Genomic DNA, 27,464 nt, shown 5'->3' with positions numbered 1-27,464 from the left:
AGGATTAGGTATTACAATCCCTTGTGCCAAGATTCCAGGCAAAACTCATTTGGAGGCCCTGTCCAACTGAGAATACCGTCAAAAACCTACCGTCAACCTACAGTCAATTCGAACCTACACACAATGCGTTTAAGAAATATGAAATAAGCAAATGCTGCTGGCTTGTACAGCCTGCTCAGCAGCTAAATAAACTAAGAAATATCGCTACCAACCAACATTAAGGCATCAGATACCTGGCCTATTCAACAGCAGTATGCAGCATGTCATTGGGGTTTTCAAGTGATCACCTCCCTATACCGATGTTTCGTTAAGTTAGGCCCACGACACCTCAAGAAGGTGAATTCCAGTGTCCTGGAGTCACCCCCCTCCACGCTGCCACTGCACAACCCCGTTTTTCTCACCATTCAACTACCCTTTCAAGAAATTAACCTAGCCCTTTTATACAGCAATCAGAGCAAACAATCCAACTTACCTGAAACGTTGATGTGGACTGAACCACGACCCAAACAAACAAATCTACTGCGGTTCGCCCCATTGATGTGGACTGAACCATGACCCGTAAAAACAAATCTTCTGTGGTTCGTCCTGTTAATGCAGACTTAATGCATGAATAGGAAATACTTAAATAAAGTATGGCTACCTGAAACTAAGTAGTCTTTGAGAACGTGTACATGTGTACTTGTGTCAGCTCATGTGTTGATGACTAACAAACCATTAAATTAAGCAATAAGCAGAATATATTGTGGACCATGGTTGATTGAAACTGTTGGTTATTAATACAAAACACAAAGTTTTATTTGAAAGATACATAACTCGTACTGGTGTGATTCATCAAGCAGAACCACAATTTAACATGAACACGTCATTTTGCACACACCTGAATTCAGTTTTTATGTTGATAAATTCTGGATAAAATTCAACTGGAAATATTAGTAATATGCTTTATAACAGACTCCAAAGTGGTGCAGTCGCAGTGAACTTGTGAGTCCCTATAAAGTTACCTAGAAACCTACTGTATGTGCTTCTCCATCCTTACACTTCTGCTCGGTGTCTCAGGTCAGCTGATCAGCTGATCCTAGAGGTACCGAGGCCTAAGCGGAAGCTCAGAGGGGACAGAGCTTTCACTGTTGTTGCTCCCAAATTGCAGAACGACCTACCACTGCACGTCAGACAAGCCTCCTCACTCTTAATTTTTAAAACTTGTCTTAAAACCCATTTTTATTCCTTGGCTTTCGACCCAGCATGAGACCCTGTTTTTGTGCTTTTGTTTAGTGCTTTTAGTGCTTTATTGTTTTTCTTTGTTTCAGCTGTGGTTGTTTTTAAAGTGCATTATAAATAAATTTGAGTTGAGATGTGTTCCCACAAACTGAGTGGTAATATGGACAAAATGTTTTATACAATTTGCAATTAGAAAGTTTCCTGACAATTTAGGAAATGTGTAAATTGTCAAAAACTGTCACTGTGCCAGGAAATTAAATTATTAATTCACCATGCTTATGTGTCTTTGCAGCTGGAAGCAGAGGACGTAGACAGTCAGCAGAATGGAGCCATTCACTACGCCATAGTCAGTGGAGACAGAGAAAAACAGTTTTTCATTGATCCTTTTAGTGGCGTCATCAAGGTCAACAAGCAACTCGACTATGAGACAGTGAGAACACACGCCCACACTTGCTCACACTCTGATTTAAAGCAGCCATGCTCCACATGTACAGCCCAGTCTTGTGAAACCCACTGACTCACTGACCCTCAGATTATTATTGACTCAACAACTCACATACTGCAAAGTTTCTTTCTTCCTGCTCAAAGCCAGAGATGAAGCCTTCATGTTTATCACTGGCAATCTACAATCATTTATATTACCTTTTGCAACAAAAGAGATGATTTATTTGTCTTTGCTAGTTTAAGTTCAATGGATAACTATATTCAACAAACTGGCCTTCAAACCATTGCAGTCTACTCAACATGATAACATGGAATTAATCCAAGCACTACGTGTATTTGTATTTTTTCAGTATTTAAACCCACATTAAGCTAAACAGTTATAACATTCATGATCAAAACAACAACAATATTCAGTATGCATGAACATACTAAAAATTATTCACACTTCAACAGACAATACACACAAAGCAGCTATGATCGTGACTTCTTTAAGTCACGATCATAGCAAAAAAAAAAAAAGATGGAAGGTATGAACATCATTGCCTGCACTCCCCACAACCACACAAACCTCCGTCAAATTACATTTCCACTCTTCTGAGCTTTTTTCTTACCCTACTTTGTCCCCATCTCATCCATAGTGAAAACTGTTCTTATTCTTATAATAAAGTACTCATAAGTACAGCTGATAAGCTGAGCTTGTTCAGAAAGAGAGGGCAATGGCGTGTGAGGGATAAAAACTTTTGGCTGATGAATGCGTGTTTGGGGTTATCACACAGAAAACAGCAGCATGCTCTGTGTGCTCTGTGCATGAAATTGTGTGTGTTGGTTTTCTCTCTTTTTTCCTCCTTTTTCTCCTTTTTTTCCCCTTGCACTCACTGTTATTTACTACTGACATTAGTTACTTGCCTGATGATAGCCTTGCACAGCATATAGTCTTGGCGTTCTCTCAGTCAACTTCATGAGGTAGTTACGTAGAATGATTTTCAGTTAAAAGCAGTTCCTTGTCAAGAGCGAATCTGTGAAATTCTTACCTTTGCAAAACCCAGTCTGAAACCCCCCAGACCAAGTACGAAGGTCGATGGTGGCACAAGGCTGGCCAGGTAGAGACAGAAAAAGAGAGAGAAGGGTCCAGGATAAGCATACACCTGTAATAGATAGGTGTGTGTGTGTGTGTGCGGGGGGGGGGGGGGGGGGGGGGGGAATCATGTTATATGGTAGTAGCACACAATTGCAAGAGTAGTAACATAAAAGAAGTTAGATGCACTGAGCACCTGTCCTCTACTCTCTTCTCTCTTGCATCAAGGTCCTGTCCTTTAATTTCTTTTCTCTGGCCCCGAGTTCCTGTCCACTAGTCTCTTATATAATTTATTTTCTATTATTATTCATGTCATTGTGTGCTGCTACTGTACAGCATGTTAACTGCAGTTCATCCATCTTTCCCCCTCCAACACCCATCCTCCTCCAACTTCTTGTGAGTGTCTCTGGCCTGGAGTTGAGCGTTTTTGACCTGTGGATCTCCATACTACATCTGCAGTCTTCATGGCCTGCAGTTATCCACTCTGAATGCATCATTCTCCAACTTGCCTATGATACCGATATATTCAGTCATTATAGAAGCTAACTCACCTGTGATAGAACAAGTTCAGTCACTAACGCCTCTATTTATATTAATTGTCAAACTGTTGCGTAACATCATCAGCTATATCTTCTATATGCATCAATCAGCTTTAGCCAGATGTATGTATCTATGAAAGATACATGTTTATCTAATTTTTCCCTGCTGCTCTCTTCTCTCTCTTTTACTGTCTCTACCTAACAGATGGGTCCCTTCATATGAGCTGGGTTTCTGCTCAAGGTTTCTTCCTGTTAAAAGGGATTCTCGTCACCTTCATGCTTAGTCTGGGTTCTGGTTTCAGACCAGACTTTGTAAAGCATCTTGAAACAATTTGTACTGTTATTGACACTATATAAGGATTCAAGGATTCAAGGATTCTTTATTGTCATTTCAACACATGTTGGTACATGGGATGGAAGGAAATTTGTTTCTCTGGTCCAGATTCAAGCCATAAGTAAAAAGTATAAATATAGAATAAAATTAGCTAACTAAAGGATGGAGGTCCTCCAGCGTTCAACAGTCTCATAGCCTCCGGGAAGAAGCTGTTCCTCAGTCTGGTGGTCCTGCTTTTAATGCTCCGCAGCCTCCTGCCTGAGGGGAGAGGGACAAATAGTGCGTGTGCGGGGTGGGTGGGGTCTTTCCTGATACAGGTGGCCCTTTTCCTGCATCTGGAGGTTTAAATGTCCGTAGTGGTGGATAGACTGCGTCCCACAGTCTTCTGTGCAGCTTTCACCACCCTTTGCAGAGCCTTCATCTCTGCCGCAGAGCAGCTGCCGTGCCACATAGTGATGCAGGAGCACCGGACACTCTCCACCACACACTTGTAGAATGATGTCAGGGCTGAGCTCCCCAGTCAGGCACGCCTCAGCCTCCTGAGAAAATAGAGGCGCTGGTGTGCCTTCCTAATCAGGCAGGAAGTGTTGGTGCTCCAGGTGAGGTCGTCAGTGATGCAGATGCCCAGATACCTGTAGCTGGAGACCACTTCCACCGCTGTCCCTCCGATGTGCAGGGGAGGGGGGAGGTGTCTGCCCCTTCTCAAGTCCACGATCATCTCCTTGGTCTTCTTCACGTTGATGCAGAGGTTGTTTTCCCTGCACCAACCCTCCAGGTGTTCTACCTCCTTCCTGTAGTCAGACTCATCATTGTTAGCGATGCGTCCAACCACAGTTGTATCGTCCACAAACTTCACAATCAGACAGCTCGGATGTATCACTGAGCAGTCATATGCGAGCAGGGTGAACAGGAGGGGGCTCAGCACACAGCCCTGGGGGGAGCCGGTGCTCAATAAAATTGAATTGAATTGAATAACGAAGGGATGGTTCAGTCCAGCCCCAACAGTGTAAGCTTTCTCAAAAAGGAAAGTCTTAAGCCTAACCCTCAAAGTAGAGAGGGTGTCTGCCTCCCGGACCCAAACTGGGAGCTCGTTCCAAAGGAGAGGGACCTGATAGCTGAAGGCTTCTGATTATATGGTACAGTGAGTGGACAGTGAGTGATATTTAAGATATGATGGAGCTAGGTACTTAAAGGGCCTTGTATGGAGGAGTAGGATTTTAAATTCTATTCTAGATTTTGATAGGAGCCAATGAAGAGAAGCTAAAAGGTCAACTTTTCAGCGTGAATCAGTCCTTCATGGTCAGTTGCTGCAAAGAAGCCTCTACTGAGGAAGAACAAGAAGACAATTACTTGGGCCATGAAACACAAGGAAATTGTATTAGACCAGTGGAAATCTGTACTTTGCTCGGATGAGTCCAAATTTGAGATTTTTGGTTCTATCCACTATGTCTTTGTGAAATGCAGGAAAGGTAAGTGGATAGTTTCTACTTGTGCGGTGACCACTGTGAAGCATGAATGAGGAGGTGTGATGATGTGGGGGTGCTTTGCAAGTGACACTGTTGGTGATTTATTCAAAACTCATGGCTACCACAGCAATCTACATCGACATGTCATTCCCTCTGGTTTGTACTTAGTGGGATGATCTTGTGTTTTTCAACATAACAATGGCCCAAAACATACCTCTAGACCAGGGATGGGCAACTGGCGGCCCGGGGGCCAGACGTGGCCCACGACCACACTCGAAGTGGCCCTTAGATTAATTTTTGAAAATTATAAAAGTGTGTCCTCTGCAGCACTGAATCAGTTGTAATGACACAGTTCTTCACTGGTGGAGAAGACCCGATGGAAGCGTGTACGAGGCGGCGTCTGCACTAGAGGCACTATCTAGTGGCCAACTGTGTCATTACAACTGATTCAGTGCAGCAGAGGACACATTTTTATAATTTTCAAAAATTAATTCACTTCGAGTGAGGTCGCTGGCCGTGTGCGGCCCCCAGCCCGCCAGCTGCCCATCCCTGCTCTAGACTATGTAAGGATTATTGGTATATGACCAAGAAGAAGAGTGATGGAGTGCTGCATTGGATGAATTAGGCTACAACACTGTCATAGATGTAGGTACTGAAAATAGAAATTGGCACTGAAAACAAAAACTGGAATTGAAAAATCTAATATTTTTGATTGAGACTTGAAAAAGTTAAAATCTGCAGGGGCACAGTAATGGCACTAAAGTATTTGAATTAAAAATAAAATCATTGCAAAATAAAACACAGGCAATAAAAAATTATGATCTTCAATCTTAAAATCTTCATTCATTCATCTTCTGTACCCGCTTATTCCTGTTAAGGGTTGCAGGAGTCTGCTGGAGCCTATCCCAACTGTCATCGGGCGAGAGGCGGGGGTACACCCTGGACAGGTCGCATCTTAAAATCTTGCTTTATTTTAGTATTCTTTTGCATTTTTCTGTGTTTTTTTCAATGTCAGTCCTCAGATTTAAGGAGTGGGACATGGGGAGGGTAATTTGCATTTAATTTGCATATCATTGTTATAGCCAAGCTAGTGTAAGACATTCATTTGGTAACAATTAATTTGTGTAATTGGCAGTATGTTGATGATTGGTCAGTATATTTTGTTTTATTTAATGCTCGGGCATTCGTGTTCACGTGTGTGCTAAATTCCAGGGAAGAGACTTCCGGTGTTTTGGTTTTGGGGGGGAGAGCAAGAGTGAGATTTGGAAAGATGCGGGCGGAGACCGGTAGTGGGATTGTTGTTGTGCATGGCTCCTTACTAAAAGTTATGAGAAATATCTCCAGTGTCTGCATTTCTTTAAGTTTACACCCACGGAGCTTACACTGGCTTTCATTTTTTAAAACATAAACTTCTGGATAATTAATGGCACGGCCGCTTTAAGTGACAGGTGACGGATGGCAGATGTCAGAGCTTACTAGCTGCTACCTGTGATCTCTCAGCTAGTCCTCACCAGAGCTAATGACGACCTCTAGGCTACGTTTACGTGTTTTGAGTCCATTTGAACTCAGAGTCTCAGAGAGGTCAGGATGTAGTTTGTACATGCAACAACATCCAAACAGTTATGGGGATGATCATCTTCTACTGTAGGTAATAGCGTAGCTGGATTGAGGATAGAACATCAGTTGAGAGTTATGTGACAAAAACAACTCACTGTGGCCCCAGCAGCTACATATGAACAATGAAATTAAATGATATAACTAAAAATTAGGGGTGGGACTCGATTAAAGAAATAATAATATAATTAAAGGCTTTGTAATTAATTAATCTCGATTGATCACATTTTAATCACATAACAATATTTGCCCCAAAAAGCAATGTTTTTTTTTTTGTTTTTTTTTTTTATTTAAATGGATTTTAGTGGACGACTGACTCAAATAATAGACACAGTAAACTCAAGCTCTTTTAATGTCTGGAAAAATGCATTTAATTGCATTTCAATTCAAAACAGTAAAAAAAGAAAGAAAATATCCCTGGCCAAAACTGAACAGACCTAAAGTTAAGGTGCCATTCTTAAGTACTTTGAATGGCACTTTAAGTGCTCAAAATGCATTCAGTATTTTGATTAATTTAAATGGTTAAAAAAAAAAGAAAAGAAAAAGTTTGGGCTGCCGACACGTCTTGTCCGTACTCGATCCGGGACTCCTAGTGCAAACAGCTCGGTTTCTGTGCAACATGCTTTGCATTTAGATGGCATCATTCTTCCGATTTCTCCATCAGCCAGCTCTGACATGTGTATCAGTGTAATTGGTGTACCAGGAAATCGTGCACTGACAAAAATTCCGGAATGCAAACTGCGATTAGGGACAGGAGCCAATTAATAACGTCACTCGCCATCAAGTGGTCAGGGGTGTGAATTGCAAACTATCAAAATGACAGATGGTCTACAGATTTTTCCGTCACAGTTTTAAAAAAATGGTCAATGACAGAAAAATTTCGGTTAACGCGACCCCTGGTGTAAGACTGTATCAGCAGATTTAATTACTGCAAGTGCAGCAGCAGCCACAGCCTTAAGGCAAGGTTGAAATCCATCTTCTACAGGATCCTGTTTGTAGGAAAAATAAGCAGCAGTCTAAATGTCTCTTACGGTGGTTGTGACCACATAAGAGGACTAGTGCACTATGTTAATTTTCTTTGTGTTCCAGCCACTGGACCCTCTCAATTTCTTGTGCGCACACATTCTTACAGGCCTTTGTAGTAAATCTTTAGAAGAGCAAATCATATTCTAAAGCAAGAAAAAGCAAGATAACCATCAGAAGACCAAATCAAGTAATACTTATAAGATCAACTCAGATAACAACGAGGCAAGCATTTCCAAAGCATTTCTAGGTCAGCCATGTCACAACCATATACAGGAATCTTAGTTCTAATTGCGGATGGCGTCAACTTAGTTGCAATTCCACAGACCTCCACGGACCACAGCAGCCATAATTGGGTTTTCACTGGTGTGCTCTTGGTCTAGAAAAAGAGTATCCTCCATAGTATATTACCATTCGGGTCATGGCACCAAATGCAGTCAGGCCTTTTTATGACTTTGTTCTGGGGGTTGTTCTTGTTTTATATATATTTCAGCCATTTCATGAAGAGGATTCAATTCAATTGTTCACTGAAATGCATGCCCAGTTTATAACATGTATACCTGAACTCCTCTGTAGGAATGGTATTATATGATAGTATTATACTATATTTATTGTTCAGAGCAAAGAACACAATAGTTTAAAAATATTTTTTTCATTTTCAATTTGGGAAACAAACTGGACGGAGGTCACAAATTTCAAGTTGTATTTTTTCCATCCAACTCAATCTTGTCAATTAATAGGTAAGTACCTTTTCACTTTGCCTATTAGTATAGTCACAATACATCACATATGCAAATGCAACTCTCACTGTGCCATGGTGATCTAGTAAAGTGACCTGGCATCCTGTCATCATGACATCATATGTCATCAAGTAATGTTTTATTTCAAGACCAAGATCTTCGTTTTAAGGTTTATGCAGGGATGCATGGTGTTCCTTCGGTTCTTATCTTGAACAGTCAGTCATGCTGCAATGATAAAAGTGCATTTCGTATGTTAAAAGACCAGGAAACTGTGTTCACCACTAGATCACCAGCTTTGATGAGCACTCACTTTTCTGTCTTGGCTTACTGTTGTCTTTTCTCTCCTTACCATCTTTAGTACCAAGACAATCCTGCTTGCAAAATGGAATCTATTCATATATGAGATGTGAACAAAAGCAAAGTTCTATCATCCATAAAAAGGTGGCACTCATCAACTCAAACCAGTCTGTCTGAGGTCTTTGAGTCGGACTTCCTATAAGCCTGTGATCCCACTTGATCTTATTAAAATGCTAAAATGCATGAAGTGTAGTCCCTGCTCTCCAGGTGCATGAGTGCCAAATGTCCAGTATGCATACTGATGAGGGTCAATGCTCACATCAGTTGTCCTCTTTATTTGGTCCATTCTCAGCTGCTTAAAGCACATCATGACTATTGGAGTTATAGGACGATAGTCAGTTATGCATGATACTTGCCTTGCAGCATTTGAGTTAATTAGCGACCAAATGACATCCACGCTGAGGGGCCACTCATCGTACTGTATCAGGCTAATGTATTGGCAGACCTGAAAGCAGAGTCTCAGGCTCTCAAAAAATATCTGACCTCATGTTTATTTCCCAGATTTAAAATGGACTGTGACTGACAACCTTGCTAACCCGCACACAATGGGCCTGATCATACCTTGCATTAAGATCCAGTCTGGGCGATCCAATCACGTAAGTTATGAGACAAAAGCATTACGACTTTTGTAGGTGAGTTAGCTGTTTAAAATTAATGGTCAGTTTACCAAGATAGTTCCTATTTGAGAATTTGCTCAGACATTTAAGAAGATCTGAGGTCTAGACCAAGCTTTCTCCTAACAGCAGTCACTGCTCATGGTACCCCACCAAGAACAGCTTTATTGGGTAGTCCTCGTGAAATTTGCCACTGATTGTCTTTGCAGTGGTTAAAAATGAGATACATAATTCACATTGGGAATATCTAATGTTTATTTTTGGTCTCAAAGTCTAAATCTGTTGTTTGTTACCAGTTAGATTTAACCATTTTTAAATTTAACTGTTTGTATTAGAGTATTACCTGTACAGGTTTGACCAATTTGTTTGTTTATCACTGGTTTATTCATAATTGAACAAACGTATTACTACTGTGCATTAAAACTAGCCTCCTCCATTTCATACAGTTTGGGGAAATGACATTTCCTGCACCACCAACTACCCTGAAGGATGCTCCAAGAGAAAGGCAACATGGACTGAAGCCAACAACTCAGTTTTACAGCTCCATAAATGTGTTTTATAATGAGGCAGCATCTAGACTGCGGTTCATTTTGACAAGGCTAGTTTCAATTCAGGTCCAGAAAAGAAGTGTCATTTTGGAATTTTCTGAACATCGATTATGGATTAATTATTATATTTCATGTTTTAATAGCATTCTTGTATTGTTACTTTTTATTCAGCTGAATATAAATTGACCATCAAGAGGATCAGCGGTTACAGAAAATGAATGAATGAATGAATGAATATAAATTGTCTGAGGTAAACTGTTGAAACCTATCCAAATAAAATGTGTCTTCTTCTGAAATGTTTGGTTTAGTAAGAGCTGTTTGAGATGGCTTCTATTTCTTTTATTGCTTGTTAAGTTGTGTGATAACACACAATGTGTAAGACTAAATTAATTTAATTAAGTTACTTACTGACTTATTGTTGCAACAAGATGCAGATCTTGAAATGATAAAATATTTACATTTTAATTTTTTTTTTTTTTTTTTTTTTAAACAAAAATTGGGTGTATAAGAACAGTCATTTGTAACATCAATTAATAGCCATTAAAATAATGTTTACTAAACAGAGTTCCAGGAATACTTACTCCTTGTGTGAGGTACGCAATCATGTTGGTGCTATAACAGTATGTGTAAATATACACACTTACATGAGTAGTGTGTGTAGCTTAAGTTGGACAATTTATACAAGTTATACATTCTGCTTTGCCTTATTAATCTTCTTATTTTATATAATTTAGGCTTTCCTCTTGGCTAGTGAACTTTTATAGCCTGGGTGCTATAGAGAGAATCCTCTGTCTGTGTGATTGATAGGTGTGTTATCCCAGTTGCATGGCACAGAACACAAAGCACTTGGCATGGGTGGTCAAAAAAACGTACAGAAGATCGTGGGAAATTCACTCCCAGACCTGTATTTGGTGTATGCTGGATGGCGTGGAGATGTGTGACCCACCCAGGTCAGAGACTGTTTGTTCCCAACAATCATCACTTACCAACAGGCACACTGTTTTCTTGTGCCGTGTTAGCAATATTTCAATTTGAGTTCAACCTCGGTCCGGATGATTTTTTTCTTGTCACACAACAGCATTTAACATGCCACCTCTGGATGCCCTTACCAACACTATGTTCATAATTTGTTGTTGTTTGTCTTCTTAGCTTTGTTACCTCTGTCTGTTCTTGTAGGTCCCCAGCTACTCTTTGGTCATCAGTGCTGTGGATAGTGGAATCCCAACCATGTCCTCCACTGTGATGGTCAATATAGACATCTCTGACATTAATGATAACCCACCAACCTTCTCCCCTGCAAACCTTACTGCTGTCATACAGGTACATGTGACAATTGTCATATTTACTTAAATCAAAGAAGAATGTAATCCATTAGTTCATGAGAAACAACTAGATTGTTTTAAATCAAATTGAATTGTCAGTGTCAATGCCCCTGATTCTTTGGGCACTCATAAACAATTAAACAAAACCGATTAAGGAATATCTGATCATTAACACTTTATAGGGCACTCACTGAAATACTTGGAAATTCTAAATTTCAACCCCAGGGTGTTATTGTGGGGCATAAGAAGACTTTTTTACTTTTTTGAAAGTTTTTGAAATTTTTCATTTTCATGGAGAAAATCAAGATCAGTCTAGTTACCATATATGGTTCCTTGCCCTTATGTCGTAAGCAAATATAAACATGTATTTAGACCAGCATTTCTCAAAGAGTGGTCCACAGACCACTGGTGAGCTCCATGAGCGCCTCCTGGTGGTCCATTGGGCAGCTGTGGCTCAGTAGGTAGAGCGAGTTGTCCACAAACCAGAGGGTTAGCGGTTCGATCCCTGGAATGTGCCACATGCCGAAGTGTCCTTGAGCAAGACACTGAACCCCCAGTTGCTCCCAGTGCGTGGCACTGAATGTGAATGTGTGTGTGCTTGTGTGAGCAAATGGGTTGATGTGTCTATGACTGTAAAGCGCTTTGAGTACCAATAGGTAGAAAAGCGCTATATAAAAGCAAGGCCATTTACCATTTACCATGAGGTAGCACAGCGGCTGGGTTGTGAACCTGCCATAAAAGTTAGCCCACCTTAGGTCAGATTGAATTATGGATCAGTGGCTTAGGTCACAGTCACTTTAAAAAAAAAAAAAAACAGATGAAACAGCTTACACAGCTGGAAAGGAGCAAATGCGAGCTGAGTCCCAGGACAACGCTGCTAACGCTGCCTACTGGATTTTTTGAAAGAAAACGCAATGAACTGAAGAAGCATATGATGAAGGAGACCTCCCAGTTTTTTGCACCTGGAGAAGATGCGACAGCTATAGAGACATCATACAAAGTATCCCTCTTGATTGCTAAAGCAGGAAAACCTCAATCAATAGGTGAGAATTTAGTTAAACCAGCTGCAAAGGTGATAGCTAACATATTGTTAGCGGGAAAAGCCAGCAACGAAGTTAAGAGGATTCCTCTCTCCAATGACACAAAAAATGCCACAGTGCCTAAAATAAGTACTGGATGAGAGTGTGAAAATAGTCAACAACATCAAAGGTAAACCACTTAACACGCATCTTTTTAAAGCTGTGTGAAGAAATGGGAAGTGAACACACAAAACTCCTTTTTGGTTCACTGAAGTTTGCTGGTTGTCACGCGGAATAGTCCTTACCCGTCTATTTGATGAACTGTACAACAGAATACATGATTTCCAGTGTCTTGCATTGCAAGTTGGCATACTTGGCTGATATTTTCAGCACTCTCAATACTTTGAATGTGACACTGCAAGAAAAGACTGTCACCATCTTCAGTGTCCAGGACAGAATTAAAGCCAGACACCTCAAGATGGAATTGTGGTGTGGCCGTCTCAATTGCAGAGAATTCGACAGTTTTCCGACACGCACTGATTTTCTCCTTGCTGCTACAGAGGACATGGATGGGAGCACAGTTGCATCCTTCAAGCAACACCTGCAAGACCTACAATCGCAGCTAGGAATATATTTCCTAGAATTAGATGCAAGCTTTGATTAGATCAGAAATCCATTTGTGGACAAAACATGGTGGCTGTGGCTCAGTAGGTAGAGCGGGTTGTCCACGAACCAGAGGGTTAGCTGTTCGATCCCCGGTCCCACATGCCGAAGTGTCCTTGAGCAAGACACTGAACCCCCAGTGGCACTGGTGTGTGCTTGTGTGAGCGAATGGGTAGATGTGTCTGTGACTGCAAAGCGCTTGGAGTACCGATAGGTAGAAAAGCGCTATATAAAGCAAGACCATTTACCATTTACATTGAGCAATTCACTTCCAAGCTTTCACCATGAGAGGTTGACAGCGTTGTGGACATTGCATCAGATGGGACATAAAAGAGAACTTTTGGCTCCACATCCAACCTGAGCATCCTGAGCTGTCTGACTCTGCTCTGAAACTGTTGATGCCATGGTTGCCAGGGTCAAATGTGGTCTGCAAGGTCCACTTCTGCATGAACACTGAGCATAGATGCTTTATTAGGTATCACAGAGAAATGTCTTAACGTTGTCTAATGTGATAATGTGTATGTTGACAGGTGCCTGAATCAGCACTTATGTTCTAATGGTCTAAATACATGTTTACATTTGTTTACCATGTAAGGGAAAGGAACCAATATGGAAAATTCAGTTATCTTAATTTTCTCCATGAAAATTAAAGATTTTGAAAAAATTCACAAAAGTTAAAAAGTCTTCTTATGCCCTAAGAAGGGTGTTATTGAAGGGCCTACAATATTTTTGTCTACAATAACATCCTAGTATTTCAATGAGTGCCCTATAAAGGGTTAAGTTGTTCAAGTCATATCTTCAAGATGAGAACTATTTTGTCTCAGTTATATACCAGAATGTTCCAACACAAAGTTCCCCAAAGCTTAGTCCTTAGTCCTACTCTTTTCAACATTTACTCAAATTTACCAAGTGGCTGTAGATGGCTGTTGGATGCACCAAACAAATAAATTATCTGTTGGATCTCCGCCATATTGTCACCCCCTCTGGAACTCACTCCCACCGGACAGCCGTAACACTGACTCTTTCCCTCTCTTCAAATCCAGACTCAAAAGACACCTGTTCCAGAAAGCTTATTCACTGTGAATGCACTGTTCCATTTTATTCTGTCTTGTTTATTTTTTTTTCTTTCTGTGTCTTATTGTTTTCGTACAGTGTCCTTGTGTGTCTTGAAAGGCGCTTATAAATAAAATGTATTATTATTATTATTATTATTATTATTATAAATGATCTGACTGTCTTTTACAATCTGATCTCTCTGACACTCTCAAGTTATTATGTAGATGTATTCTAACTGGTCCCTGCATACAAACTAAACATTGAGATGCAGCCTTTAGTTACTAAAAGAGAGGTGGAGTAGACCATCTTTATATCCAGATTCAAAACTTCACTGTTTTTGACTAAGCCTTAAATGCTCATTATGAGCCCTCATCTTGCCATTCTGTCCTCAGGAAAACAAACCAGTTGGCACCAGTATTCTGCAGTTGTCAGTCATCGATCAGGACTCCTCCTACAATGGACCACCATTTGACTTCCATATCCTTGCGGGAAATGAAGGCGGGCAATTCATGCTGAAGAAAGATGGAACACTTGTGGCTAATCAAGTATTCAGAAGGGACTTGGCAACTGAATATAATATTCAGATACAGGTATAGTCAAACTGTTGTTTAACATTCTCTACTCTACGGTTTCACAATAAAAGAAGTTTCAAAGATAATGCTGTGAATCAGTGAATATCCTATTGGATAATTAATGCATGGGTGATTATCTTTCAGCTGACAACAACAATTTAACCCCAACTCAATGCAATGAGTAGCTTCTCATTTCTCAATCAAAGTCAAAAGACACATCCTGTGGTCATGGAAAAGATGTCAGTCTGTTTGAGAAGGGTCAAATCATTGGCATGCATCAAGCAGAGAAAACATCTAAGGAGATTGGAGAAACTACTAAAATTGGGTTAAGAACTGTCCAATGTATTATTAAAAACTGGAAGGATAGTGGGGGACCATCGTCTTTGAGGTAGAAATGTGGTCCGAAAAAAATCCTGATTGATCGTGATTTGTGATCACTTAAACGTTTATTGAAAAAAAAACAGTAGAACTCAGGGCTATGTTCAATAGTGAAAGTATGAGCATTTCCACACATACAATGCAAAGGGAACTCAAGGGATTGGGACTGAACAGCTGTGTAGCCTTAAGAAAATCACTAATCAGTGAGACTAACCTAGGGAGTATAAAGATTGGACTCTGGAGCAATGGAAGAAGGTCATGTGGTCTGGTGAGTCCAGATGGACCCTGTTCCAGAGTGATGGGGCCATCAGGGTAAGAAGAGAGGCAGATGAAGTGATGCACCCATCATCATCAGTGCTATGATCTGAGGTTGCTGCAGTTGGTCAGGTCTAGGTTCAGCAACACTACCTGAATATACTGAATGACCAGGTCATTCCATCAATGGATTTTTTTCTTCCCTGATGGCATGACAATGCCAGGATTCATTTGGCTCAAATTGTGAAAGAGTGGTTCAGGGAGCATGAGACAGCATTTTTACACATGGATTGACCACCACAGAGTCCAGACCTTAACCTCACTGAGAATCTTTGGGATGTGCTGGATGAGGCTTTGCACAGTGGTCAGACTGTCCCATCATCAATACAGCATCTTGGTGAAAAATTAATGCAACACTGGATGGAATAAATCTTGTGACATTGCAGAAGCTTATTGAAACAATGCCACAATGAATGAGTGTTGTAATCAAAGCTAAAGGCGGTCCAACTACCTTTTTTTTGATGGTGCCTTTTTTCTTGTCCTCGTAGTGTAAGCTGCTAACAATGACATCCATTACCAGTAGCTTATTAGCTAATTTATCTAAATTAGTTTTATTTATATAACATCAAATATCATCCAAATGATCTCAATCATTTTGCTTCATTTTCTGTAACCGCTTGTCCTCAGGAAGGACATGGCGGGGGTTGGATCCTATATCCAGCTGTCATTGGACGTACACCCTCGACAGGTCACCAGTCTATCGCAGGGCTAACACAGAGAGACAGACAGCCATTCACACTCACACATATGGCCAGTTTAGCATCCATCACCAATTAACCTAACAAGCATGTTTTTGGACAATGTTGTGTTGGACGCCACACAGAAAGGCCCCAGTCAGCTGGTGGATTCGGAAGCCGGAACCTTATTGTTGTGAGGCATCAGTGCATCTAGGCAAAGCATACTGTACATATACCATACAAATAATGTACAAGCAAGAGTACACGATACAAGGTGATTCATGATGCATGGGATAGTAATAGGCAGACAGAGAAAGACAGAGAAAGAGAGAGAGTGATAACTCAATGCCAAATCCTATAGCAACCAGTAGCAAGGCATAGAGTATCAATAGCCATTCCTAGAACACACTTCAACACGTTGTAAAGCAGCAGCCGAGGACTACATCTGTCTTAACTTTTTTTTTTTTTTAATTGAAATTTTTAATTGAAATTACCTTCAAAGTAGAGACAATGTCAGCGTGCCAAACTGGGGCTGGTCCTACTGGAGAGGAGCCTGATAGCTGAATGTTCTGCCTCCCATCCCACTTTTTGAAAGCTTAGCAAAAGCATGTAAACCTGTACTTTGAAAGAGGAGCATTCTATTGGGGCGATATGGTATTATTGGGGCTTTACAATAACATGGGGCTTGGCCTACGAGGGTCTTGAATGTATGGAGTATATACTAACAAAGTTTAGCTAAGAATTGATGGACACGTTTGGCTTCATATTCTTCTTAAAACTGTATAAACATAAAGGTGAAAGATGAGTAAAGATCCTCCACAGTAAAGATCCTGAATGAAAAATGTCACAGTGAGAAGAACAATGTAACCATAAAACTTAAATACAATAGTCATTTTTAAAATAGGATTTTCAAAGCATATTTCTCCTCAAATTATATAAATATATAAAATAAATATGAAGGAGAAAACACATTTGTCTGAGTAAGATTGTCAAATGATTCACCCTGTGTAAAAACTAAACTTAAAATAAGAAGCATGAAACTCAAATATATTGGTATTTTTCCTATAGATTTGTCAGAGGAGTTTTTCCTTCTATATTATACTTAAAATATGGTAAACACGTCAGAGAAAAATGCTTTCCTTGCTTGGGTAAAGTCAAATATGGATACTTATTCCCCAAGTAGGAGATCTTGTTAACCACAATGAGATCTGTAATTTCAATTATTGAACTTGTCAGCTAAGTTATAAACAAAATGTTGAATTATCAAAAACACCTAAACTACATTTCCTGTCATCTTGACCATCATCTCAGTTTTCTTTTTCATCTGTCTTCTTTTTTAATTAATTTTGTTCTTCATCCTCTAGGTGACAGACTCTGGGAAGCCTCGTCTATCCTCTTCATCCATGCTGACAATCAGAGTTATTGAGGAGAGCCTCCATCAGCCAGTGGCATTGCCACTGGAAGTTCATATTGTCACTATGGAGGATGAATTTCCTGGTGGTGTGATTGGTCAGCTGCATGCCACTGATGCTGACCCTTATGATGTCCTGACCTTTGGCCATGCCCCCCCTGCCCAGCGCAGTCTATTTAAGATCAGTCCTCATGATGGAAAGATCATTGCCCTGGGCGGGTTGGATGCAGGCTGGTACTCTCTGAATGCTAGTGTTAGTGATGGCCGCTTCACCATACCTGTGTCTGTAAGTGTGCATGTGGAGCAGGTGATACCAGAGATGTTGCGTGAGGCAGTGACCGTCCGCTTCGAGAGTGTGGAACCACAAGATTTTGTGGCACTGCACCTGAAGAGATTGTTGAAGTTATTCCAGCAGGTCGCTGCTTCGCAACAGCTGGATACACTGCGCCTGCTCAGTCTGCAGCCAGTTGGTGGTACACAACAACTGGACATGCTCATCACCATGGAAACAGCAGGGGGTGGGTATTACAAAGCAGCCTACCTCACCCAGAAACTTAGTGCATCACGTCGGCTGCTGGAGGAGGTGCTCAGAGTGTCTGCTATCCTGGATAAAAACTGCTCAGGGTTGGAGTGTCGCGGGGCACATTGTGAACAGAGCATTATCCTGGATTCACATAACCTGGCTACATACAGCACCCCACAGGTCAGCTTTGTCTCACCTCGCTTCCACCGGGCCTCACACTGTACTTGCAATGGTGAGTTAGAAAATCACTGTAGAATGTATATAATGATAGACTTTGCAAGTGATGACATCACACCTTGGTTTGCATTGGAGTCAAATTTAAGCCCTAGAGAAGCTTTTCCTTACAAAGCAAGGACCTTCCAAATATAGGAAGCAGGGTGAGGCAACTCAAGTTCACCAATGAATGACCCTTACCAGTAGTTGTAATTTAATCATGCCCAAATTAATCTAGTAATTAAATGACTATTTTATGTGTCTTGTATATTCTTTAAAATATATTTTTATAAGGATGTTCCTTTTTTGTTTTGATTTTTGCAAAGGATTTTTTTATTGGTCCTGCGTATAAAATGTGCCATATAAATATACTATATGCATAAACGCTGTATAAACACACAGTATGCGTTCTGCACAGGCCAAAGATCATGACCTTATGGTGCAATATGTGCCAATGGAACTTATACATGAAACAGACTATAGTCAACTCATGGCATCAAGTGTGTATGACGGCTGATGATGATTAAAAAATGTATGGAATGGAAATTGTAATTTGAAATCACAGATGAATGCCAGAAGTGTATACCAGAAATCAGATTTTTTGAATATGCACCCATTTATAGTTAAGGAGACAGACTGTATTTATTTATTTTTTCTCCTCCATCTTTCTCTGTTTTTCCTTCTATTTTAAGTATGTCAGATTATGTTCTTTATGATCGTATAATTGGATTTTCTTTATATCCTAATGTATGTGTGTACAGATGCCAGATGTTCTGCTCTGTTAGGACAGTGTGAGGACCAGCTGTGCCCTGCAGACATGGAGTGTGTTCCGATAGAGATTGCTAGAGGACGCTACGCATGCCAATGTCCACAGGACAAACTAGAAGAGTGTGCAGGTGTGTGTGTGCGTGTGCGTACGCTTGTGTCAGAGTGTGAATACATGTCATTTTTTTTTAATGCCAATTGAACTGAATTGAATTGATTTCAGAAAAAAAGAAAAAACTCCAAACTCTGTAACAGTAGTACATGCAATAATGACTTTTATTACAAAAAAAATGTCAAGTACTGTATAACAATGTATAACCTTATTCAATCTTCTGGGTGCAGGTCATTCATCTCTGAGCTTCTCAGGTAACAGCTATATCAAGTACAGACTATCCGACCGGCTGCAAACGGAGTTGAAACTCAGCCTGAGGATTAGAACACTGCAGAGTCAAGGAATCATCATGTACACACACACAGAGCCCTGTACTATACTCAAGGTACAAACACACACATACAGTTGTGTTTCCTTCCTGATATTGTATTGACTTACACTAATTTCTTGGAGAGTAACTACAGTCATGTCCATAAATATTGTGACATTGACACAATTCTAATCTTTTTGGCTCTATACACCGCCACAATGGATTTGAAATGAAACAAACAAGATGTGCTTTAACTGCAGACTTTCAGCTTTAATTTGAGGGTATTTACATCCAAATCAGGTGAACGGTGTAGGAACTACAACAGTTTGTATGTGTGCCTCCCACTTTTTAAGGGACCAAAAGTAATGGGACAGTTGGCTGCTCAGCTGTTCCATGGCCAGGAGTGTGTTATTCCCTCATTATCCCATTTACAAGGAGCAGATAAAAGGTCTAGAGTTCATTTCAAGTGTGCTATTTGCATTTGGAATCTGTTGCTGTCAACTCTCAATATGAGATCCAAAGAGCTGTCACTATCAGTGAAGCAAGCCATCATTAGGCTGAAAATCAAAACAAACCCATCAGAGAGATAGCAAAAACATTAGGTGTGGCCAAATCAACTGTTTGGAACATTCTTAAAAAGAAAGAACGCACCGGTGAGCTCAGCAACATCAAAAGACCCGGAAGACCATGGAAAACAACTGTGGTGGATGACTGAAAAATTCTTTCCCTGGTGAAGAAAACACCCTTCACAACAGTTGGCCAGATCAAGAATACTCTCCAGGAGGTAGGTGTATGTGTGTCAAAGTCAACAATTAACAGAAGAATTCACCAGAGTGAATACAGAGGGTTCACCACAAGATGTAAACCATTGGTGAGCCTCAAAAACAGGAAGGCCAGTTTAGAGTTTGCCAAACAACATCTAAAAAAGCCTTCACAGTTCTGGAACAACATCCTATGGACAAATGAGACAAAGATCAACTTGTACCAGAGTGATGGGAAGAGAAGAGTATGGAGAAGGAAAGGAACTGCTCATGATCCAAAGCATACCACCTCATCAGTGAAGCATAGTGGTGGTAGTGTCATGGCGTGGGCATGTATGGCTGCCAATGGAACTGGTTCCCTTGTATTTATTGATGATGTGACTGCTGACAAAAGCAACAGGATGAATTCTGAAGTGTTTCAGGCAATATTATCTGATCATATTCAGCCAAATGCTTCAGAACTCATTGGACGGCACTTCACAGTGCAGATGGACAATGACCCGAAGCATACTGCGAAAGCAACCAAAGAGTTTTTTAAGGCAAAGAAGTCGAATGTTATGCAATGGCCAAGTCAATCACCTGACCTGAACCCGATCGAGCATGCATTTCACTTGCTGAAGACAAAACTGAAGGGAAAATGCCCCAAGAACAAGCAGGAAGATAAGACAAGATAAGATAGGACTTTGTTCATCTCCTCGGGGAAATTAGGGTGTTACAGCGGCAGGAAACAACAGTGCAAGATGCAAAAAAGATACAAAAAAATAGAATACGGCAGACAAATATGTTATGTACAAAAAATATTTACATACTGCATCAGGTAAAAATTACATTGAAGAGGTTCATTTTGCCTACTTAAATACTTATATTTCACTGTTTCTTTTTAAAAGGCCAATTAAGTGAATTTTACTTGTACCTTACAAGTTTCGGCTACTCTGTCTCTGTAGCCTTCATCAGAGGTGTCACGTGATGTTGGTGTGACGTCGTCTGTGTTGGTTTATATGCCATATTACAAACCTAACAGTGGAAGACACAGTCCAGTTGCTAACATTTGTAGCCAAATCCACATATTTCCTGTTCAGAGGGACCATCTACAGACAAAAGGAGGGATTTGCCATGGGCGACCCCCTCTCAGCCATCATGAGTGGATTCTTCATGGAGGACCTGGAGGCCAAAGCCAAAGCCAAAGACTGCAGATTGTCCCTCTGGAAACGCTATGTGGACGACATCCTGGAGAAGATTAAGACCGGACACACACAAAGACTCACAGACCATCTAAACACTATAGACGAAACTGGAAACATAAAATTCACTCATGAGGAGGAAGAACACAGATCCATCGCCTTCTTGGACATGAAAATACACCACATTGAGGATGGGAGCATCAAGATCAAAATATACAGAAAACCCACACACACAGACCAGTATTTACTATGGACATCAGAGCACCCCACAGCACACAAGCTATCAGTGGTCCCCTATATGACCGCACCAAGGTCATCACTGACCACCATGACAGAGAAGAGGAGGAGAACCACATAAAACAGGCACTCAAAACCTGCAACTACCCAAACTGGGCCATTAACAAAGGCAAGAGAGAGGTCCAAAAAACCAACAAAAAGGAGGAGAAAAAGAAGAAAGGTTCTAGGCCTGAGAACCTGGGCATGGTCACCCTCCCATACGTCAGGGGGGTCACAGAGTGCATACAGCGAGCGATGAAGAAACACCACATCATCACACCAGTGAAGCCACGCATCAAGCTTCGCCAAATCCTAGTACACCCTAAGGATCAGATTCCCCCTGAGAAAAAGTGTGATGTGATATATGAGATCCCTTGCCTAACATGCAATAAAACATACATAGGAGAAACAGGCCGACAATTCAGCACACTCCAGGTCTCCAGGGGACACGGCCATCCCACCGGATCAGGTGGGATGGAAAACTCCATATAAACCAACACAGACGACGTCACACCAACATCACGTGACACCTCTGCTGAAGGCTACAGAGACAGAGTAGCCGAAACTTGTAAGGTACAAGTAAAATTCACTTTATTGGCCTTTTAAAAAGAAACAGTGAAATATAGGTAAAAATTACAGTGGCTAGTCAGAAGTTGAAACAACCAACTTGTGTAGATTGAGGGTTAAGGTGTTAAGGAGGTTAAATTTATATATTGACATTGACATTCATGAATATCATGAGTAAAACAACAAACTCCAATAGGATTTGTATTACCAAGTATTGGTAGTATCTACAAAGATGTGAGATAATGGTTGTGTATACTGTGCTCTTGTATGTCCTGAAAAGAAGCTCAGCAACTGACAGGAAGACAGTTGCAGTAGAGGCCTGGCAGAGCATCACCAGGAAGGAAACCCAGCGTCTGGTGATGTCTGTGCGTTCCAGACTTCAGGCTGTAATTGACTGCAAAGGATTTGCAACCAAGTATTAAAAAGTGAAAGTTTGATTTATGATTGTTAATTTGTCCCATTACTTTTGGTCCCTTAAAAAGTGGGAGGTACATATACAAACTGTTGTAATTCCTACACCGTTCACCTGATTTGGATTAAAATACCCTCAAATTAAAGCTGAAAGTCTGCAGTTAAAGCACATCTTGTTCGTTTCATTTCAAATCCATTGTGGTGGTGTATAGAGCCAAAAAGATTAGAATTGTGTCGATGTCCCAATATTTATGGACCTGACTGTATAACGCCAACCATCACTATTTGTCTAATCTAAACTTTAGCTACATCTAACGTTACCCTACACCCATAAAATATAAGTTACTAACCCCAAGAGGGTAGGCTGCCGCAGAGTGAACAGAATTATGTCCTCACAACATGAATTGTACATACACACACAGATGCTAGTATATTAGGGCAGGTCAGTGCACAACTGCTTTATATGGTTGATGTAATTATTAGTAATATTTCACAGATACTTCAACTGTATGAAATTGGAATTTCAATTAAGTAACCAACAGTTTGTACTTGCACAGCCATAGCCAATAATTTCCTTTATTGAACAGCCTGATTGGCTATACCAACAATGTTTGTTTGTGTCTGTGTGTAGTTGGAGAACGGGAAGCTGTTGTTCCAGCTGGCCTACGGCTCAGGTGGAGATGGTGACACTCTGGACATGTTGGGCATCTCTGGTCATCGTATCAATGATGGCAGCTGGCACACAGTGGCACTGGAGCTGAATTGCAACTTCAGCAGTTTGACACTGGATGAGAGCTACACTGAGCAACGCCGTGGGCCATCATTCCCCCAACCACTCGCTTCAGACAGAACTATCTACTTTGGAGCACTGGTCAGTTCATGAGTAGCTGTAGCAGCCACATGGTGTTTCAGATTGGCAGCTTAACACAATGAGAGCTAAGTTAGAACTTCTTAGTTTTTGCACAACTATTTAATTAATCTTTCATACCCTCAAATCCTCAGAACATGCTACGTGGTTGATGAAAGAAGGCACTTCCACTGGCTACTAAACAAATGTTGATTATGCTTCTTTTCCTGCCATATTCAACATTTTGATCTGTGATAACAATAGATAGAGTTTTAGTCCAGATGTAGTAGACGTCATTTAAAGACATATTAGTTCAGGTTTTATCAATTACTTCTAAACATTATATAATGTTTTTATCTTCTAAACATTTTGAGATGCCGTCTTTACAACAATGCAGAGGTAAGGCACACTGATCAAGCTGCTGCCATCAAGGAGTGTCATTGCTATGGAGTGGGGGTGTCTGGTCTGGTCTAGTTGGGTGATACATGTCTAAGCAACAGCCACACGAATGCCAGGAACAAATGTTTCCCAGCAGAACATTGTTGTAAAATATTGACTTAGTGAGGAGTAGGTAACTGGTTCAGAGTTATGGTGGATTAACACATTGGGTTGTTGGTCAGAACTATGCACAAACACAGGGAATCCAGTTATGTTCATTTATTGTTTTAAGCTGGTTGAATTCTGATGAAAAAGGAGAAAATGAAAGAACAAATATTAATCCACACAACTCAAACATAAGGATCAATTAACAAGTAAACAGAAGAGATTTGATCTAAACAAAACACTGCACAACTTAGTAAAAGGTAGAACTTAACATATATAGTATTAATTTAACTATTAAATATAAATAAAAGGAATAGCTTACATCAAATACTCAGCTCAAACAATTGGAGATGAGTGACGAGGCCAGCCAGCTCCTTTGTTCTCAGGCAAGGGTAAAAGGACTCACACAGGTCCTTCAGACTTCAGGACTCCGCCCTCCACTGATGTGAGGGGAAGGAGGTGGGGATTTTCCACAGCCGCCCCTCAAATGTGTGGATCATATTTGACTTGGAGGAAAATCCTCATGTTGAAGGAGGGTCCGGATCATCTTTATATTCTGTAAGAGCAACCAGCCGACTAACTGGACGTACATACAGTAGGTCTTTTCTTTTACCACTATTTCGGCCACTCTGACTCTTCCATCCAAGCTCGAGATAATCTTCTGGACTTTGCCTATTGGCCATGAAGTACGGGGTAGATTTGGGTCCACAACCATAACCACAGTATCCACAGCGAGATTTGGGTTTTCCACTTTCCATTTTTGTCGTGGTTGGAGTGTTGGCAGATAATGTTTCAGAAAGCTCGCCCAGAAATGATCAGCAAGTACCTGGCTGTGATGCCATCTCCTTGTTCCCAGAAGGTCAGGACGTGCATACATGACCTGAGGAAGGGCTGCTTCAAGCCGCCCCATGAGAAGAAGATTGGGAGTTACTGGATCAGGGTCAGACACATCAGATGACAGGTATCCAAGGGGCTTTGAGTTTAAGAGTTTCTCCACCTCTATGAGCACAGTGTTCAACACTTCCTCAGTAACGACTTGACCACCCAAGGTCACACGTAGAGCAGATTTAATCGATCTCACCTCCCTCTCCCAGGTTCCTCCGAAGTGAGGAGCGTGTGGTGGATTTCTCAGGAAGCGAACTTTGTATTTTGCCAATTGATCCTGGAGGGCAGGGGTCAGATGATCAAAGGCTTTCTGCAACTCTCTCTCTCCTCCTATGAAGTTGGTGCCGTGGTCAGAATGCACCTCAAAGGGGGTTCCACGCCAAGCCACAAAGCGTCGGAAAGACATGAGGAAACTGTCAGTGTCCAGGCTTGAGAGAAGATCAATGTGGATGCAACATGTGGTGAGACGTTTAAAAAGAATCCATCTTTTCTCTTGCCGGCGGCCAACTTTGATATGGAAAGGGCCAAAGCAATCCATCCCTGTAGACCAGAAGGGAGGTTTAAAAAGCGAGATGGTGGCAAGTCAGCCATCTGAGGAATCAGAGGTTTGGCTTTCCATTTCCTACAGTCCATACATGAATGTTGATGTTTCCTTATTGCTTGTCTCCCTCGCAAGATCCAATAGTTCCTCCTTAGGCTGGCAAAAACTCTCTCTGGGCCTGGATGGTGTAGCCATTTGTCATAATCCTTGATCAGCAGCTGTGTGATATAATTCTTTGGATCCAAGACCACAGGGTGCACGGTGCTATAATCCAGATCCTCACTTTTGCGCAGCCGACCTCCCACTCTGATTAGGTTTGTGGTGTGATCGAACTCAGGGGACAAGTTATTCAGGGGACTTTGCTTTGAAAGGGGTTTTTCGGCCTGTAGCAGAGCATATTTTTCTGGGAAACTCTCCTGTTGTGCATGCTGGAGGAGGAGAGTTTCCACATAGGATCTTTCAGGGGGCTGAGAATTTGCAGCTAAGCATGAAGAGATGTGTTGAGAGGTGCCAACCACCAAATCCTCCCAGCACTGGAACTGCAGTAGGTTTGGGGGAACACTAGATAACAGTACATGAGCAGTACCACAAAAGGCAGACTTCCTCAACTCTGTAGCCGCTTCAATAGCAGGTGAGGAGGAATTTAAGGGCCACTGATGAGGAGGTAAGTACAGGAAAGGAGGGCCCTGACTCCATCAATGGGGTGCAGAAAGTTCTGTGAGGGTTTTTCCCCTGGTAATGTCATCTGCAGGGTTACTGGCTGAATCTGTATACCTCCAGTCTGAAGCAGCAGTAATCTCAAGTATCTCTGTGATACGATGAGCCACAAATATCTTGTACTGGCAGGACTCTGATTGCAGCCAAGCTAGAACGGTAGTGGAGTCTGTCCACATCACTAGACGGAGAGGGAGAGTCAGCTCTGTTCTCAGCATCCTTGCCAATTGGGCTCCAGTGAGAGCAGCACACAGCTCTAGGCGGGGTATAGTGGTGGTATCTGTCGTCTTGGTGCCACTCTTGAACGTGCCATGACAAAGGAGACATGAACTTGTCCATTAGAGTCCACTGTCCTCAAATATGCAACAGAGCCATATGCTGCTTCAGAGGCATCACAGAACACATGCAATTCTCTGCTCATTGAAGGATCTTGATCCTCTGTGAGTCCATAACACTTTGGGAGTCTGATCCTGGTCAAGTTCCTCCTCCCATACTGTCCAGGCCTTCACAAAAGCATCAGGAAGGCAGGGTTCATCCCAGTCCCGCTCCTTAGACCACAGTTTCTGAAGAAGAACTTTTGCTCGGGTGGTAAATGGGATGATGAACCCCAGGGGATCGTATTGCATGGCTAGTATCCTGTACACATTGCGAAGGGTAAGAGGCTGACAATTTACCGGTCTGCATTTGTATCCCAAGGTGTCTGAGGAGCAATACCATATTAGACCCAGGGCTCCTTGCCATGGGTCAGTGCGCTCTTGGATGAGCCACATTTCAGCACTCTCTGCGCGAGCCTCTTTGGGGAGGTGCTGAACCACTGAAGGGAGGTTACTGATCCATTGTCAGATCTCAAAGCCACCAGAGGCAAGCTGTGCCCGAAGGCGGTCAAGGAGACTTTTGGCCTGCTCTTCAGTGGGGAAACTCTGCAGACAATTATGCACATAGAAGGACTGCAGGACTGATGTTTCGACGTCTTCCTCTCCTCCATCCTTCACATGTCGCTGAAGAGCATACACTATATTACCAAAAGTATTCGCTCACCCATTCAAATGATCAGAATCAGGTGTTCTAATCACTTGGCCTGGCCCCAGGTGTATAAATTCAAGCACTCAGGCATGCAGACTGTGAAACAAGACATTTGTGAAAGAATGGGCCGCTCTCAGGAGCTCAGTGAATTCCAGCGTGGAACTGTCATAGGATGCCACTTGTGCAACAAATCCAGTCGTGAAATTTCCTCGCTCCTAAATATTCCACAGTCAACTGTCAGCTCTATTATAACAAAATGGAAGCGTTTGGGAAAAACAGCAACTCAGCCACGAAGTGGTAGGCCACGTAAAGTGACGGAGAGGGGTCAGCGGATGCTGAAGCGCATAGTGCAAAGAGGTCGCCGACTTTCTGCACAGTCAATTGCTACAGAGCTACAAACTTCATGT

The 27,464-nt window shown here is 41.5% G+C and overlaps 1 protein-coding gene across 1 annotated transcript in view; it reads left to right on the top strand.

The window, feature by feature from the left end:
- Positions 1-27,464, top strand: part of fat3a (FAT atypical cadherin 3a) — a 205,130-nt gene that overhangs the window by 100,891 nt on the left and 76,775 nt on the right. The window contains exons 17-23 of the mRNA XM_084558754.1: positions 1,511-1,648; positions 11,149-11,292; positions 14,425-14,622; positions 17,339-18,140; positions 18,883-19,017; positions 19,229-19,383; positions 23,136-23,375. Coding sequence (XP_084414880.1) covers positions 1,511-1,648; positions 11,149-11,292; positions 14,425-14,622; positions 17,339-18,140; positions 18,883-19,017; positions 19,229-19,383; positions 23,136-23,375 — 1,812 coding nt within the window. The remainder of the gene's footprint in view (positions 1-1,510; positions 1,649-11,148; positions 11,293-14,424; positions 14,623-17,338; positions 18,141-18,882; positions 19,018-19,228; positions 19,384-23,135; positions 23,376-27,464) is intronic.

This window comes from Chelon labrosus (assembly GCF_963514085.1).
Source record: "Chelon labrosus genome assembly, chromosome: 13".
Lineage (NCBI taxonomy): Eukaryota > Metazoa > Chordata > Actinopteri > Mugiliformes > Mugilidae > Chelon > Chelon labrosus.
This window is presented reverse-complemented; position numbering and strand designations above follow the sequence as displayed.